Below are 15,674 nucleotides of genomic sequence, written 5' to 3'. Positions count from 1 at the left end.
ACAACTTTTTTTTAAAAAAATTACCAAGGAGAACATTTTTGAGTTTTAACTAGATATCCCTAGTTTTTACCTGGCTTACTGAGACTGACCAGATGGACCTTTCATTACATTTAAAGCACTCTTGCTGATTTCAGACAAACTAGATAAAATAAATCAGCTTGAGTAAGGGTTGAAAAAATGTCTCGAACAGCTTTAGTTTAACAAACTGAGATGTTAATTTGTAATGGGCTGCTGTTGTTTGTAAAGGTACTTCAGGGAGATTGGTACAGGGGAGCAACCTACTGTGCACTGCCTTCCTGCATTTATACAGCCACCTTATCTGGTCTCTGTGTAGGCCTGTCAGGCTGGTTCAAGAGCTGTGCCTGGGAATGTTCCACCATGATGCAGTTGCATGTAAAATCAAGGTGTTGGCCAAGGAATTTGATGCTGAACTAATCCCATGTGTCAACATGCTTGATTTATTACTTTGTCTTGTGATGCAAGTATGTTGATGCACTGAACTGGCTCAGTATGTTTTGTAAGACAACAGGATGGTTGTTCTGATGCACAAAAAAAAAAGTCGGTCTCTGCTAATATTGGCTGTGTGGAAGTCAGGTTGTTTACACCCGAGTGTCATTGGTGATCTGAGACCTATGAGTTGGCAGTCGACTGTACTAGAATAAGGTAAAAGTGGCTTTAAACATGATCAGGAAATCTGTTCTATATTAAGAACTTCATGAAATTTGTGACTGAAGTAGCATTAATTTCAGCCCCCCCCCGCCCCCCCCAAGTGGGATTTGAACCTGAGGCCTTTTAGACCAGAGGTTAAACACTGCATGCATTTTTGTTCCTGTCTGATAAGTAACATATTATAAACATTTGGGAGGTGTGATCCATTAAGTCCTGTTTGTGATCTAAGCATAGCAAAATAATTTTCTGTGCAACTGTTTTGAAAACTGACATTTTCTTTTAATCATGGCTCCTACACTGTCTGAACATATTTAATTGGTAGTTGAAATATAAAGATGGTAAGAAAAGCGTTCATTTTTATTTGATCTTTTTTGTTAAACCTCTTTTCTAGATTCCTGAAAAAGTATTTACACAAGGCTGCAACTGGGTACAGCTGTTTTGTTTTGGTCCTGAGAAATATACTGGCAATAATGTATTTGGAAAATTACGCAAGTACCTGGAATTATTTAAAGTGCAGGTAAAGTGTTTGTGTGGAAATAAGGATTGGTCAGAATCAGACTGATCTAAATTTGGTGGGCTTCTTGAGGACTGTTGTGCAAAGAATTTGTTCTGCATCTGAAATGGAATAACAAGAATAATTGCACATCTGGTTCTTGAGACAAATAGCAGTATTACAATTGTATGCAGTAACTAGTGTAAAATGTGAAACATCTCCTGTGATGTTCCCCAAAACACTGAATTCCTGATTTTAGCCATGGTGCTGTGGAAGGTTTCAGGCAGCAATTAGATTCAGGGAGGGAAGGTAGGAGAGCCAGTCACCATGCACTGCTTTTGCAAAACTAGCAGATAGCAGAGACTTGAGAGTGTGTCTACAATCCATCATCTTGGGAAAGATTTGTGGCACAAAGAGAATAAAACTGTATCACAACTAACCATTTAATAACTTTTTAAAAAGCTCAACACGTTACAATGAGTCTACAGCACAGAAACAGGCCATTCGGTCCAACTGGTCAATGCCGGCGTTTATCCTCCACATGAGCCTACTTCATCTAACCCTATCGCTATATCCTTCTATTCCTTTCTCCTCGTGCTTATCTGGCTTCCCCTTAAATGCATCTATGCTATTTGCCTCAACCACTTATTGTGATGGCGTGTTCCACGTCCTTACCACTCTTCTGTAAAGAAGTTTCTCCTGAATTCCCTATTGGATTTATTAGTGACTATCTTATATTTAGGTCCTCTAGTTTTGGACTCTCCCAAAAGTGGAAACATTTTCTCTCTCTACCCTATCAAAACCTTTCATTATGTTAAAGACCTCTATCAGGTCACAACTCTGTCTTCTCTTTTCTAGAGAAAAGAGCCTTTCCTGATAAGAGTTCTGGTAACATCCTTGTGAATCTTTTTTGCACCCTCTCCAATGCCTTTATAATATGGAGACCAGAACTGTGCACAGTACTCCCTGTGTGGTCGATCCAAGGTTCTATACCAGTTTAACATAACTTCTCTGCTATTTCAATTCTATCCCTCTAGAAATGAACCCCGGTGCTTGGTTTGCCTTTTTTATGGCCTATTAACCTGTCACTACTTTTCGTGATTTGTTTATCTGTACTCCTAGATCCCTTTGCTTCTCTACCCCACTTATACTCTTATCCATGCAATATATGGCCTCCTTATTCTTCCTACCAAAATGCACCACTTCACACTTATTGAAATTCATTTGCCAATTACATGCCCATTCTGCAAGTTTATTAATGTCCTCTTGCATTATGACTCATTCTTCCTTTATATTAACTACATCCCCGATTTGGTGTCATCCGCAAATTTTGAAATTGTATTTCCGGTTCCTGAGTCCAAATCGTTAATATAAATTCTGAACAACAGGGTCCCAGCACTGATCCCTGTGGAACAACACTTCCCACCTTTTGCCAGTCTGAGTAGCTGCCCTTAACCCCTATTTTCTGTTTTTGTAGCCAGCTTACTATCCATTCTACTACCTGTCCCCTGACTTCACATGTTCTGACCTTAGTCATGAGTCTACAATGCTGTACCTTATCGAAGGCCTTTTTGAAAATCCAAATATATTACATCTACTGCATTAACCTTGTCTACTCTTCCTGTTACTTCAAAGAATTCAGTAAGGTTGGTCAAGCATGACTTTCCCTTCTGAAATCCATGCTGTCTATCCTTATATTTTCATTTTCTAGATTTTTTTATTAATAACATCTTTGAGTAAAGGTTCCATTATCTTTCCTACCACCGACGTTAAGCTAACTGGTCTATAGTTTCCTGGAAATAGGAGATGAGAGTAAAGGTCAGACCAAGGTAAAGAAAAAGGGTAATATAAATGGTCAGGGAACAAATACAGTTTTAGAATGTAAGTACAAAATGACTTAAATAAAGTGAGGGGGAACAATTATTAAAAACAAATTAAATTGCCTGTACAGCAATGTGCACAGCATCGGAAATAAAATGGGGGAACCGGAGACAATAATTTGTAGCGAGGAGCCAGGTGTAGTAGGGATAAATGAAACATGGCTATGTAAAGAACAGTTAAATATCTTAGGATGTAACGTATTTAGTAAGGATAGGGAATGAAGTAGGGGGTGGGCAGCTGTACTAATTAGAGATAACATAATGGCAATAGAAAAAAGGGACATAAATAATAAGATAGAAACAGAATTCACATGGATTGAGACAAAAGGTAAGAAAAAAGGGATCGATCGTGTTAATAGGTATATTCGACAGACCACCTAATAATGGAAGGGAAGTGGAGGAAGAAATATGTAGGCAGATCTATTCTAAGAGCTTTGGCACGTCCTGAGGTCGTGATGGGCACTGTATAAATGCAAGTTCTTTCTTCTAGGGTCCTAAATCTAAACAAAGGAAACTACGAAGGTATGAGGAGTGAGTTGGCTGTGATAGTTTGGGAAGCTTCATTAATAGGCGTGACGGTGGATAGGCAATTGTTAATGTTTAAGGAACGAATGCATGATTTGCAACAATTATACATTACTTTCTGGCGCAAAAACACAAAACGAAAAGTGGCCCAACAATGGCTAACAATAGAAATTAAGGATAGTATTAGATCCAAAGAGGAGTCATATAAAGTTACCAGAAAAAGTAGCAAGCCTGAGGATTGGAAGCAGTTTGGAATTCAGCAAAAAAGGACCAAGAGATTGATTAAAAGGGGAAAAATAGAATGAGAGTAAACTTGCAAGGAACATAAAAGTGGACTGTAAAAGCTTCTACAAGTATGTAAAAAGAAAAAGATTGGTGAAGACAGATGTCGGTCCCTTACAATCAGAAACGGGAGAATTTATAATGTGGAACAAGGAAATGGCAGAGCAATTAAACAAATACTTTGGTTCTGTCTTCACGGAAGAGGACACAAATAACTTCCCAGAAATGCTAGGGAACCAAGGGACTAGTGAGAAGGAGGAATTAAAGCATATTGATATTAGTAAAGAAATAGTTCTGGAGAAATTAATGGGACTGAAAGCCGATAAATCCCCAGGGCCTGATAATCTGCATCCCAGAGTACTAAAAGAGGTAGTCATGGAAATAGTGGATGCATTGATTGTCATCTCCAAAATTCTATAGATTATGTAACAGTTCTTACAGATTGGAGGGTGGCAAATGTAACCCCACTATTTAAAAAAGGAGGGAGAGAGAAAACAGGGAACTACAGACCGGTTAGCCTAACATGAGTTGTAGGGAAAATGCTAGAGTCCATTATAAAGGAACATAAAAGTGGACTGTAAAAGCTTCTACAAGTATGTAAAAAGAAAAAGATTAGTGAAGACAAATGTAGGTCCCTTAGAACAAATCAACGGAATTAGACAAAGCCAACATGAATTTATGAAAGGGAAATCATGTTTGACAAACCTACTGGAGTTTTTTGAGGATGTAACTGGTAGAATAGATAAGGGAGAACCAGTGGATGTGGTTTATTTGGATTTTCAGAAGGCCTTTGATAAAGTCCCACATAAGAGGTTAGTGTGCAAAATTAAAGCACATGGGATTGGTGGTAATAAATTGGCATGGATTGAAAATTGGTTAACTGACAGGAAACAGAGTAGGAATAAATGGGTCTTTTTCAGGGTGGCAGGCGGTGACTAGTGGGGTACCGCAGGGATCAGTGCTTGGGCCCCAGCTATTCACAATATATATCAATGACTTGGATAAGGGAACCAAATATAATATTTCCAAGTTTGCTGACGACACAAAATTAGGTGAGATCGTGAGTTGTGAGGAGGATGCAAAGAGGCTTCAGGGCGGTTTAGACAAGTTGAGTGAGTGGGCAAATACATGGCAGATGCAGTATAATGTGGATAAATGTGAAGTTATCCACTTCGGAAGGAAAAACAGAAAGGCAGAGTATTATTTAAATGATGATAGATTGGGAAATGTTGATGTACAAAGGGACCTGGGTGTCCTTGTACACCAGTCACTGAAAGCAAACATGCAGGTGCAGCAAGCAGTTAGGAAGGCAGATGGTATGTTGGCCTTCTTTGCAAGAGGATTTGAGTAAAGGAGCAAGGATATCTTACTGCAGTTATAGAAGGCCTTGGTGAGACCACACCTGGAGTACTGTGTGCAGTTTTGGTCTCCTTACCTAAGAAAGTATATACTTGCCATCGACTGAGTGCAGCGAAGGTTCACCAGACTGATTCCTGGGATGGCAGGACTGTCGTATGAGGAGAGATTGGGTCGACTCGGCCTGTATTCACTCGTGTTTAGAAGAATGAGAGGGGATCTCATTGAAACATACAAAATTCTGACAGGGCTAGACAGACTGGATGCAGGGAGGGGTCCAGAACGAGGGGTCACAGTCTCAGGATACGCAGTAGGACATTTAGGACTGAGATGAGGAGAAATTTCTTCACTCAGAGTGGTGAACCTGTGGAATTCTCTACCACAGGAGGCTGTGGAGGTCAATGAATATATTTAAGAAGGCGATAGATAGATTTCGAGACACAAAAGGCATCAAGGGGTATGGGGAGAGAGCGGGAATATGGTATTGAGATAGAGGATCAGCCATGATCACATTGAATGGCAGAGCAAGCTCGAAGGGCCGAATGGCCTACTCCTGCTCCTATTTTATGTTTCTATGTTTCTATTAAATGAGTTTTAAAAAAAACACTGAATAATAATCATGGGAGATTTCAACTACCTCTATGAACTGGCAAGAAGAGGTAGGGAAAGGGGAATGGAGTTTTTACAGCGTGTGCAGGACTCCTTTCTTACCCAGAATGTGAGAAGCCCAACAAGAGTGGAATCATTGCTGGATCTAGTAATGGGAAATGAACCAGAGAAGATAAGAGAAGTAAGTGTAGGGGAACATCTAGACAATAGCAATTATAACATCTAGACAATAGCAATTATAACATAATAAGGTTTAAAATAATGATTGAGTAAGACAAAAACCAAAGTAATAGATTGGGGAAAAAAGCTAATTTTGAGGGGATGAGAATGGAACTAGGGATGGTAAACGGGGGAAAAAATTAACAGACAGAGATAGAAAAGCAGTGGGAAATATTTAATTGTAAACAATTTTACAACACCAAGTTATAGTCCAGCAATTTTATTTTAAATTCACAAGCTTTCGGAGGCTACCTCCTTCCTCAGGTGAACGATGTGGAAAATTTTCCACATCGTTCACCTGAGGAAGGAGGTAGCCTCCGAAAGCTTGTGAATTTAAAATAAAATTGCTGGACTATAACTTGGTGTTGTAAAATCGGAAATATTTAAAACAGTGATCAATAGAGTTCAGGGGAAATATATTCCTTTTTTTAAAAAAAAACAAACTAACCAATAATGAAACACCATGGATGAATAAAGAGATAAGGGCAAAATTGAAATTAAAGAAAAAGGCACACTCTAAGTATATAGACAATAAAGGAGAGGATGACAAAAGGGAATACAAAAAGGTGAAGAAAGATGTCAAAAAAACAATTAGGCAAGCAAGGAGGAACTATGAAATTAAATTATCAAGGAACATAAAACAAAATAGTAAAGTATTCTACAGATACATAAATAACAAAAGAAAAATCAGGATAGATCTAGGGCCACTAAGATAAATTCATAGATAACGACAGCGAAATGGCAGAAATATTGAACAGTTACTTTGCCTCAGTATTTACCAGACAGACTAACAAGGTGGACAGGACATTTAGAAGAGGATATCAAAAAAGATATAAAGATATTTAAGATAGAAAGGGGGAGATAATTGATAAACTAATCAATCTTAGGGAGGATAAGACCCCTGATCCAGATGGATTGCATCCACAAATATTAAAAGATGTTAGGGAGGAGATAGCAATGGCACTATTTTTTTTATATATATATAAACATATAAACATATATATATAAACATATATATATATAAACATATAAATATATAAATATATATATATATATATATATATATATATAAACATATATTGTATACGTGTATGTATACGTGTATGTATGCATGCATACGTGTATGTATGCATGCATACGTGTATGCATGCTTACGTGTATGCATGCATGCTTACGTGTATGCATGCATGCTTACGTGTATGCATGCATGCTTACGTGTATGCATGCATGCTTACGTGTATGCATGCATGTATACGTGTATGCATGCATGTATACATGTTTATATACACATTCACTAGAAAAGGGAATAGTGCCAGAAGACTGGCGGACAGCTAACGTTATTCCTATATTTAAAAAGGGAGAAACCTTGACCATGGTTTAGTTTTTATGTCCAAGCATAGAATTTGGTATTTACATCTTCCAATTTTAATAAAACAGGATTGTGGAGGTTTAGCAAGTGGACAGCGGGTGGCAGGGGTGTTGGAAATTGAATCCTCAAAGAAAGAAAGGACTTGTGTTTATATAGCACCTTTCACATCTTCAGGATGTCCCAAAGTGCTTTACAGCCAATTAATTACTTTTGAAGTGTAGTCACTGATGTTTTGTGGGCAAATGCGGCAGCCAGCAAAGTCAAACTAACAGCAATGAGATGATCGACCAGTTAATCGGTTAATGTATATGTTTAGAAGGAACTTTGTGGATACCCTATGAGTGGAAAACATAAACATAAGTTGAACCAACCTCGTAGCTTCAGTAGCGGAGTGTTCATTATTTAACCAGAGGATCACCAAGTTTTGAATTTTTTGAACAGATCCTTGCATGGAAATCTATGACAGTAGACAGTGCCATCTATTAACCAGCAATCATAAATAAAATGATTCTGAAGGCCCACTGTCTCTCACCAAAGAGAGATACAATTTTCTGATAGGTTTTCCATGAGAAATACAACAGGCTACCAACTAGTTGAATCAAAGAATGGAACTTATAATTTTGAATAGACCATATTCTAAACTGAGGTTCTCTGAAAGTTCCCAGATAGAATGCAGTATGATATTGGTTTTATATTTTTTCTTTGCATTGTGAGTATTCCCAGCACCTGTTTTTCACTTTATTAAAATAACTACTTTCTTGTAAGACGTTAAATTCTCTTTTTTTAAAATGATTTAATTGATATCTTGGATTTAAATTCTTTCTCACTTCCCATTAACTGATTTCCTTCTGTCTCCTTTTTTTCCCTCTTCAGCCCTGGTAGTTCATTGTCGGTTCTGTGTCTTACTTGCTTCCTCTTTTTTTCTGCAGTATTCTACATTAAGCCCTACCTGAGTGGTGTTTTTACTTCTTTTAAAGCACTTTATCAACAACTTCTCCCAGTTTGAAAGATTTGTGTATCTGTATCCCAAAGGGTCTCTGCTCTTCTATTCCTTTTAAAGTTTCACCATTTAATCTGACATCTATTTGCCCAGACTACTAACTAGTCTATGTCCTTCTGAAGTTGCTTACAGTCCTCTTCATTGTTTATCATGCTGCCTATTTTTATGTTGTCTATAAATTTTGATGATATGCCCCATATACCTGAGTACAGTTCAATGGTTCTAATACCCTGGGGGACACTTGCTGTTTGAAAAACATCATCTACATTCCCTTTAATATTGTGTCCCTTAATTTTATCAACAACCCTCCATTCAGAACCTTATCAAATGCCTTTTGAAGATTCATGTACAATATATTTCCTTTATCAATACACCCCATTATTTCCTCAAGAACTTTTAAAAAAAAAAATTGTTAGATATGACTTGCCTTTTACAAATCTGTGTTGGCTGCACTTAATTAACCCATGGCTTCTTAAGTGAGTATTCATTTTATCCCCTATTATAGCCTCTACCGATGTTAGGCTATATGGTTTATGGTTATCTTTTAGCCTTTTCTCCCTTCTTAAACAGAAGTGTTACATTGGCAACCCTGCAGTCCTCTGGCACAATTTCCATATCCAAGGATGTTTGAAAGATAGTGGTCAGAACATCTGCTATTCTCTGCCTGACTTCCCTCAGTATTCCAAGATTCATGTCACCAGGGTCCCACGCCTCTTCCACTTTGAGTACTACATCCTTCGCATCATTTTCTAAGTAATGCTTTCCGAAGCAAATTGTGAAATGTGGGGTAGTGGATGGCGCATTGGGTTACATGTTGGTCTCATACCTCTAGGACTTGAGTTCAAATCCAGGCCAGATTGATTGATATCTCTTTTGTTTGCTGGCTATAAAGGCCTCTTGCAAGAATCTGTCCCGAATTCAACAACAACTTGCATTTATATAGCACCTTTTATGTAGAAAAACATCCCAAGGCACTTCAGAGGTGTAATCAGACAAAAAGCAGCACTATAACATCCCACATTAACTTCACATCAGTTGCAGACAAGCAACTAAGACTGCTGAAAACACGCCTACCCTTTCTTTAATGTCCGTGGACCTCTTTAGTGATGCATTTGAGTTTTTCTTTCCTGACCCAGGGTCATCATCTGAGTTAGACTCAAGTCCCGGATTCTCGCTTCTCTTTTAGTTGGCCACCTTATAGGAAATTGAAATGCCACACGCAGTCTAAAATGGCCTTTTTTTTAATGTTGTTTCTATCTCTCTTTCTGCAAAAGATTCTGCTGCATCAGCATCTTCCGAATTCAGAACTAATTGGCAGTCTCACTCCGAGACATCACAGGATGGCTGGTGTGGGAAAGGGAAAAGATGTCACGCTGGTACAGTAGGAAGTGTGGTTCTGAGGTCGGGGCTGACAATACCTGACTTGAAATGGGAAGACTTCCATTCCCCAGCACTAACATCTCATCTTTTGAAATGCTACTTCATGTCTGCATTTCTTGACTGTCCAACAGCTTGATTTTACTTCTAACGTCTTTTGTGTCAAGCTAATTGATTGTGTGCCCATCTCACAGTTAGTTAGTTGAATCTGAACAGAAAATGTTGGAAACATTCAGTAGGTCAGGCAGCATCTGTGGAGAGAGAAACAAGAGTTTTAGGTTAATGACCTTTTCATCAGAATTTCATCAGTTCCAGCATTTTCTGTTTTTATTTCAGACTTTCAGCATCTGCAGTGTTTTGTTTTTGTTTGTCAGTTGAGTCTGATTCGTAGATCACAGTTTAAACCAATTTGTTGTGCTTTGATTATAAATCTATTTATTTTGTTCCAGTGGATCAACATTCATGGAATTAAAGACCAGGAGAAAAGAACAGAAATGTGTATGAAATTATTCAGTGATCAGGAGAATGAGTATAAGATGTATGAAGCCATGAAATTTCTCATGTTGCATGTTGTTGTTGAGCTTCATGAGGACCTAAAAAATGGAGAAGATGTTCCCGGCTTTTGTGGTTTCTTCTTTGCCCGTGATTCCTCATCTGATCCTTTAAGTTTCATGATGAACCACCTGAACTATGTTGGTGACACTGGTGGACTGGAGCAGGTATGTAGCTGTTATGGTTTGGACCCTCCCAATCTTCTTTATTCATGTAAATGGAAGATTCTAATGGTGAATCTGCATTCCCAATAGCCAAAACTTACAATTTTAGATGATGCAGTAAATGGGATAGTGTGCCTTAGGGCTAATAATCAACCATTTTATGGTATAGTGTGATATGGATAATATAATTATGGATAATACCATGCCACACATCACTTCAGAAGACTAATAATCTCAGCCATGTAAGACACTTTTCATAATGGTAATTTAGTGATCTGATTTATACACAAGTATAATTATTTACAGAAGTCAGCATGAAGGTGAGGTATTAGCATTCAGTACTAGAGGTCTGGAGATCATTTACAAAGGATTAACTAAATAAGCGCATCTCTTTGTAGTTCTTCTGGCAGATCAAATGTCACATACAGGTGTAACATTTTTTAACTTTTGATTTGAATGTCTCTGGTTCTGTTTCCAGCATTACGATCCTTGGCCTGTTCTTTGTATGTCAAAGAAGTATTTGCATTTGCTCATCCCTGATTATCATGCTTGGTCAACAGCTGTTATACAGGGCAAGGGGTGAAGTCTTGAATTATATTTCTTTAGTTGAAGGGGAGCAGCATTGTGTGGAGGGAGGGAAATAGAAAACACCTGGCTAGTACTTACCTTTCTAATGTCAGAGAATCAGGATCAGCATTCAGGACTAGGAGGGAATGCCAATCCCCCGTCGAAACAATGAGACCCACCCAAAGGTATATACCATGTATATCAGCAGAATGGCTCTCTTCCAGTTGTTGGACCTGACGCGGCAAGTCTCTAGCAAGCTACCTTCAGCTGTTCAACTGTGAAATTTATCAGGTAGAAGAAATAATAAATATGTTTTTAGGGAAAGTGTTATATAATGAGGATTTCTCATTTTAATCCATTCCAGAAGTTCCACTTTCAAAAGCTGGAAGTTCTTGTTTGCTGGCAATCTGAATTCTCAGATACAGATCGTACTGAATGGATGTCTTGTGTTTTTATTTCCTGAAGCAACACTGGTCTCGATATTTATTTGCAGATCTGGCTCGACTGTGAAGCATTATCGTGCTTCGCTCTCTTGAGCCAAATCCCCCCTCCCCGCTTCAGGAAACCAAAGACAACCCAAGGCTTTTCTTCATGACTAACCACCTCCACAAACCCTTTTACCTTGGTCCCCCACTCTCCCCTCCAACACAAAGTGTGATGATCTAATGGGCTTTTTATCCCTAAGACTGAGGTTGTCTGCGTGGCTACCTCTGTTACTGTTTCTCGATCCTCTCTTCCTTGATTCGAATCTCCCCATAACTCTTATCCGCTCCAGCACTGATACCTGCTCACTCTGCAGTCTCTAATATTTCCCTCCCCCATGACCTCTCCTAGGCTCACTTCTTCCTTGATTCCTAATCCATTCAATGTCTAACCGCTCAACTACTCCTGGATTCCATGCAAGCCACTATTGTTAGTGGCTCCCTTTGCTTGGGCACAATGACACTCCTTTTCAAAATCGCCCCCTTCCTCAAAATAACCACACTCAATCCATCCATTCAACAATTGACCCATCTCTAACCTTACTTTAAAAAGGTCCACAAATATGTGCTTGTCACCCAGTTCCATGCTGGTCACCGAAAATCCGTCTAGCTTTTGCTGTGCTTACATCAAGACTGCCCATTCATGTGGAAGCTGACCCCATGTCTGTAGATGATATAGGGGCATCATATAGATGAGGAGGCGGCTAGGGATGGATCCTTGGGGGACTTCCGAGTTGATGAGGGGGCAGGAAGAGAAGCCATTCCTGGATATGCACTGGCTACAATTGGCTAGGTAAGAGTGGAATCCACTAAGGGTAATCCATCAAGCTAGACAGTGGAGGAGAGGCATTGGAGGGGGATGATGTGATCGACTATATTGAAGGCTGCGTAGAGGTTGAGGAGGGATGCACCGTGGTAATAATTACGCAGAATGTAATTTGTGACTTTTTGGTTTTGGCTGTTTCAGTGCTCGGAGAAGAGCAGAACTGTGATTGGATGGATCCAAACGTAGTTGTGAGAGAGCTGGGCGTGGATCTGGAAGGTGGTACATTCAAGAACCTTTTGTGGGGGGGGGGGGGGAAGAAGGAAGGCTGGAAATGGGATGGTAGGTAGTGAGGGCAGAGGGGTAGAGGGTTTTTTTTTGAGGCGGGGGGTTGATGGTTTGAAAGAAAAGAAAAAAAGACTTGCATTTATATAGTGCCTTTCATGACCTTTACAACCAATGAATTACTTTTGAAGTGTAATCACTGTTATGTTGGAAACAACAGGAGGGTGACAGTGCCTGAGGAGAGAGCCATTTACAGTGTCATGTAGCAAGGGGGCCAGGAAGGGGAGTTGGGTGGTCAGTTTTTAGTGGGAAAGGCAAGTGGGGGAGATGGGCAGAAACTAGTGAGATGGGGGTTCACGACTAGGGTAGGAGGGGGGAAAAGGGGAAGATTTGGCTTGGTAGGCAAGGCGAATGCAACGGAGGCAGTAGAACAGATGATTTCTGTCTTGGTAACAAAGAAATCATGAGCTCCTTGCGCTTGCTGTTGGTGAGGATGGAGGGTGCGGGGAGAGAAGTTTAAGGAGGAAGCAGGTGGGATTATCATTGCCCTCTAGAATACTGGATGGTTTAGACTGAGGAGACCGAGGCCCAGTAGAGCTTGATGTGGTTTGGCCAGATCTGGCGATGGATGGTTAAGCCAGTTGTGTGCCTGGTATGCTCAAGCCGAGCCTTTATTTACAGATGCATGTTACTGAATGGAAATGCAGGTTGACCCACCACTCGCACCTGTCTGTGCTGTTAAATGCTGTGTACATGTAGAACTATTGTTTTTATAGTTGTAAGAAAATCTCCACTAGTTTTTTGGCATCTTTGTTTTGTCAATAGTCACAGCTCTGCATTTAAAAGCCTTTGGATGTAATTCAGAAATGTACTGTCAAAAAGATAATCATTTAAATAGGCACGGCATATCGCTCTCTCTCTCACACACACACTTGGAGTTTACACAGAGGAGAGAAATAAAAATACTGATCTTGGTGGCAGGTGAAAGGCGAAAACCCTGAGACATTTGAAAAATCGAACTGGCTTTCACGCTCGCTCGCTCTCTCTAATAACTAAGTAAATTTTGTATTGATATGCTAACTTCTGTAGACTGTTACAGGTAAAGTTAGAATGTGGTTGATATCATTCTAAAACTGTGTCCACTAAGGGAACTTTTTTAAAAAAATTTTTAGGCAGTAGCAAAATTTTTGGCTGGTTCAAGCACCACTATTCAGTCTAATGAGGGAAATAACTGGGGAAAATCCTGCCCAAATGCTTATAATTTTCTTTTGAGTTTCTACTTATTTTTTAGAAAATAATACTTAACAGCTAGTTTTAGAAATAGTGAAGAAAAAGAGCTGGGTATCGAACATGATTGTCGTATGGTAATATCTCGATCCTACTTGAAATAAAATCTTCAGTCTGAAAGTTGAAATCATTATTTCTATTGTGTGTTTGTTTATTTCTTTTCTAGATTGAAATGTTTCTCCTTGGATTCACATTTCATTTGAAGATCAGAACCTTCAGACTGTACAAGTATGGTACTGAAGAATTCCTATCATGTTATCCTGAAGATTGCCATAGGGAATGGCATGAAGTTCTCCTTCTAACTGAGGATGATCGGCATTACAATGTTCCCATTACCTGGAGCTGAATGACATTACTGAGACTGTGAGGAAACATTTTGTCTACATTGTAAATATCTTTTGGTATTTATATTGGCTTAATGCAGCTGTGCCAATCATTATATGCAAACCTTTGTAGCAACAAAGCCTATCATCTTAATTTTTTAAAACTTTTCTTTGAACACACATATAATACAGTTTTGCCATATGCTGCATGCCTAAAGGTACCCTGTAAGACACACATCTTCATCTAAACAATGGGAAACATTCAAATCAGTTTTTAAAAAAAACATGTATATAGGATCATTGTATAAAGAGTGAACCAATCGATTTTTTTTTTAAAATCCTCCTTTTTCTGCCATCTTTCTCCTGTCTCATCCCCTCCACCTCTACCGAGACTTTCTAGCATCTGGTACTTGTGTGAGCCTAGACACTGTTCACAAGCATCACTTTTTACAGGAGGGCAAAAAGGGGACATGAGATTGCTTTGGCAGATAAGGCAAAGGAGAATCCAAAGAGCTTCTACAAATACATAAAGGGCAAAAGAGTAACTAGGGAGAGAGTAGGGCCTCTTAAGGATCAACAAGGTCATCTATGTGCGGAACCACAAGAGATGGGTGAGATACTAAATGAATATTTCACATCGGTATTTACGGTTGAGAAAGGCATGGATGGTAGGGAACTTGGGGAAATAAATAGTGTTGTCTTGAGGAGTGTACATATTAGAGAGGGAGGTGCTGGAAGTCTTAACGCGCATCAAGGTAGATAAATCTCCGGGACCTGATGAAATGTATCCCAGGATGTTATGGGAGGTTAGGGAGGAAATTGCAGGTCCCCTAGCAGAGATATTTGAATCATCGACAGCTACAGGTGAGGTGCCTGAAGATTGTGGAGGGTAGCAAATGTTGTGCCTTTGTTCAAGAAGGGCGGCAGGGAAAAGCCTGGGAACTACAGACCGGTGAGCCTGACATCTGTAGTGGGTAAGTTGTTAGAGGGTATTCTGAGAGACAGGATCTACAGGCATGTGGAGAGGCAGGGACTGATTAGGAACAGTCAGTATGGTTTTGTCAGAGGAAAATCATGTCTCACGAATTTATTGAGTTTTTTGAAGGGGTAACCAAGAAGATAGATGAGGGCTGTGCAGTAGACGTGGTCTACATGGACTTTAGCAAAGCCTTTGACAGGGTACCGCATGGTAGGTTGTTACATAAGGTTAAATCTCACGGGATCCAAGGTGAGGTTGCCAATTGGATACAAAATTGGCTTGACGACAGAAGACAGAGGGTGGTTGTAGAGGGTTGTTTTTCAAACTGGAGGCCTGTGACCAGCGGTGTGCCTCAGGGATCGGTGCTGGATCCGCTGTTATTTGTTATTTATATTAATGATTTGGATGAGAATTTAGGAGGCATGGTTAGTAAGTTTGCAGATGACACCAAGATTGGTGGCATTGTGGACACTGAAGAAGGTTATCTGGGATT

General features: G+C 39.4%; 1 protein-coding gene and 1 long non-coding RNA gene across 8 annotated transcripts in view; one reads left to right on the top strand and one right to left on the bottom strand.

The window, feature by feature from the left end:
• LOC137339460 (uncharacterized) overlaps window positions 1-15,674 on the bottom strand; it is a 48,202-nt gene that overhangs the window by 1,458 nt on the left and 31,070 nt on the right. For 3 of the 6 annotated variants that reach the window (XR_010966626.1, XR_010966629.1, XR_010966627.1), the window contains one exon: window positions 8,006-10,030. This is a non-coding gene — a long non-coding RNA (uncharacterized lncRNA). Of the gene's footprint in view, window positions 1-1,165; window positions 1,285-8,005; window positions 10,031-15,674 lie in introns of those variants that run through there. The other 3 variants (XR_010966630.1, XR_010966631.1, XR_010966628.1) reach the window with 2 other exon arrangements.
• Window positions 1-15,674, top strand: part of LOC137339433 (inactive ubiquitin thioesterase OTULINL-like) — a 60,847-nt gene that overhangs the window by 38,109 nt on the left and 7,064 nt on the right. The window contains exons 6-8 of one of the 2 annotated variants that reach the window (XM_068001897.1): window positions 1,061-1,186; window positions 10,229-10,498; window positions 14,046-14,242. In XM_068001897.1, coding sequence (XP_067857998.1) covers window positions 1,061-1,186; window positions 10,229-10,498; window positions 14,046-14,225 — 576 coding nt within the window. In that variant the 3' untranslated portion in view covers window positions 14,226-14,242. Of the gene's footprint in view, window positions 1-1,060; window positions 1,187-10,228; window positions 10,499-14,045; window positions 14,343-15,674 lie in introns of those variants that run through there. The other variant, XM_068001896.1, reaches the window with a different exon arrangement.

The sequence above is a fragment of the Heptranchias perlo genome, chromosome 2, assembly GCF_035084215.1.
Source record: "Heptranchias perlo isolate sHepPer1 chromosome 2, sHepPer1.hap1, whole genome shotgun sequence".
Taxonomy (NCBI): Eukaryota; Metazoa; Chordata; class Chondrichthyes; order Hexanchiformes; family Hexanchidae; genus Heptranchias; species Heptranchias perlo.
The sequence above is the reverse complement of the archived record's forward strand: the minus strand, read 5'-3'. Positions and strand labels throughout refer to the sequence as shown.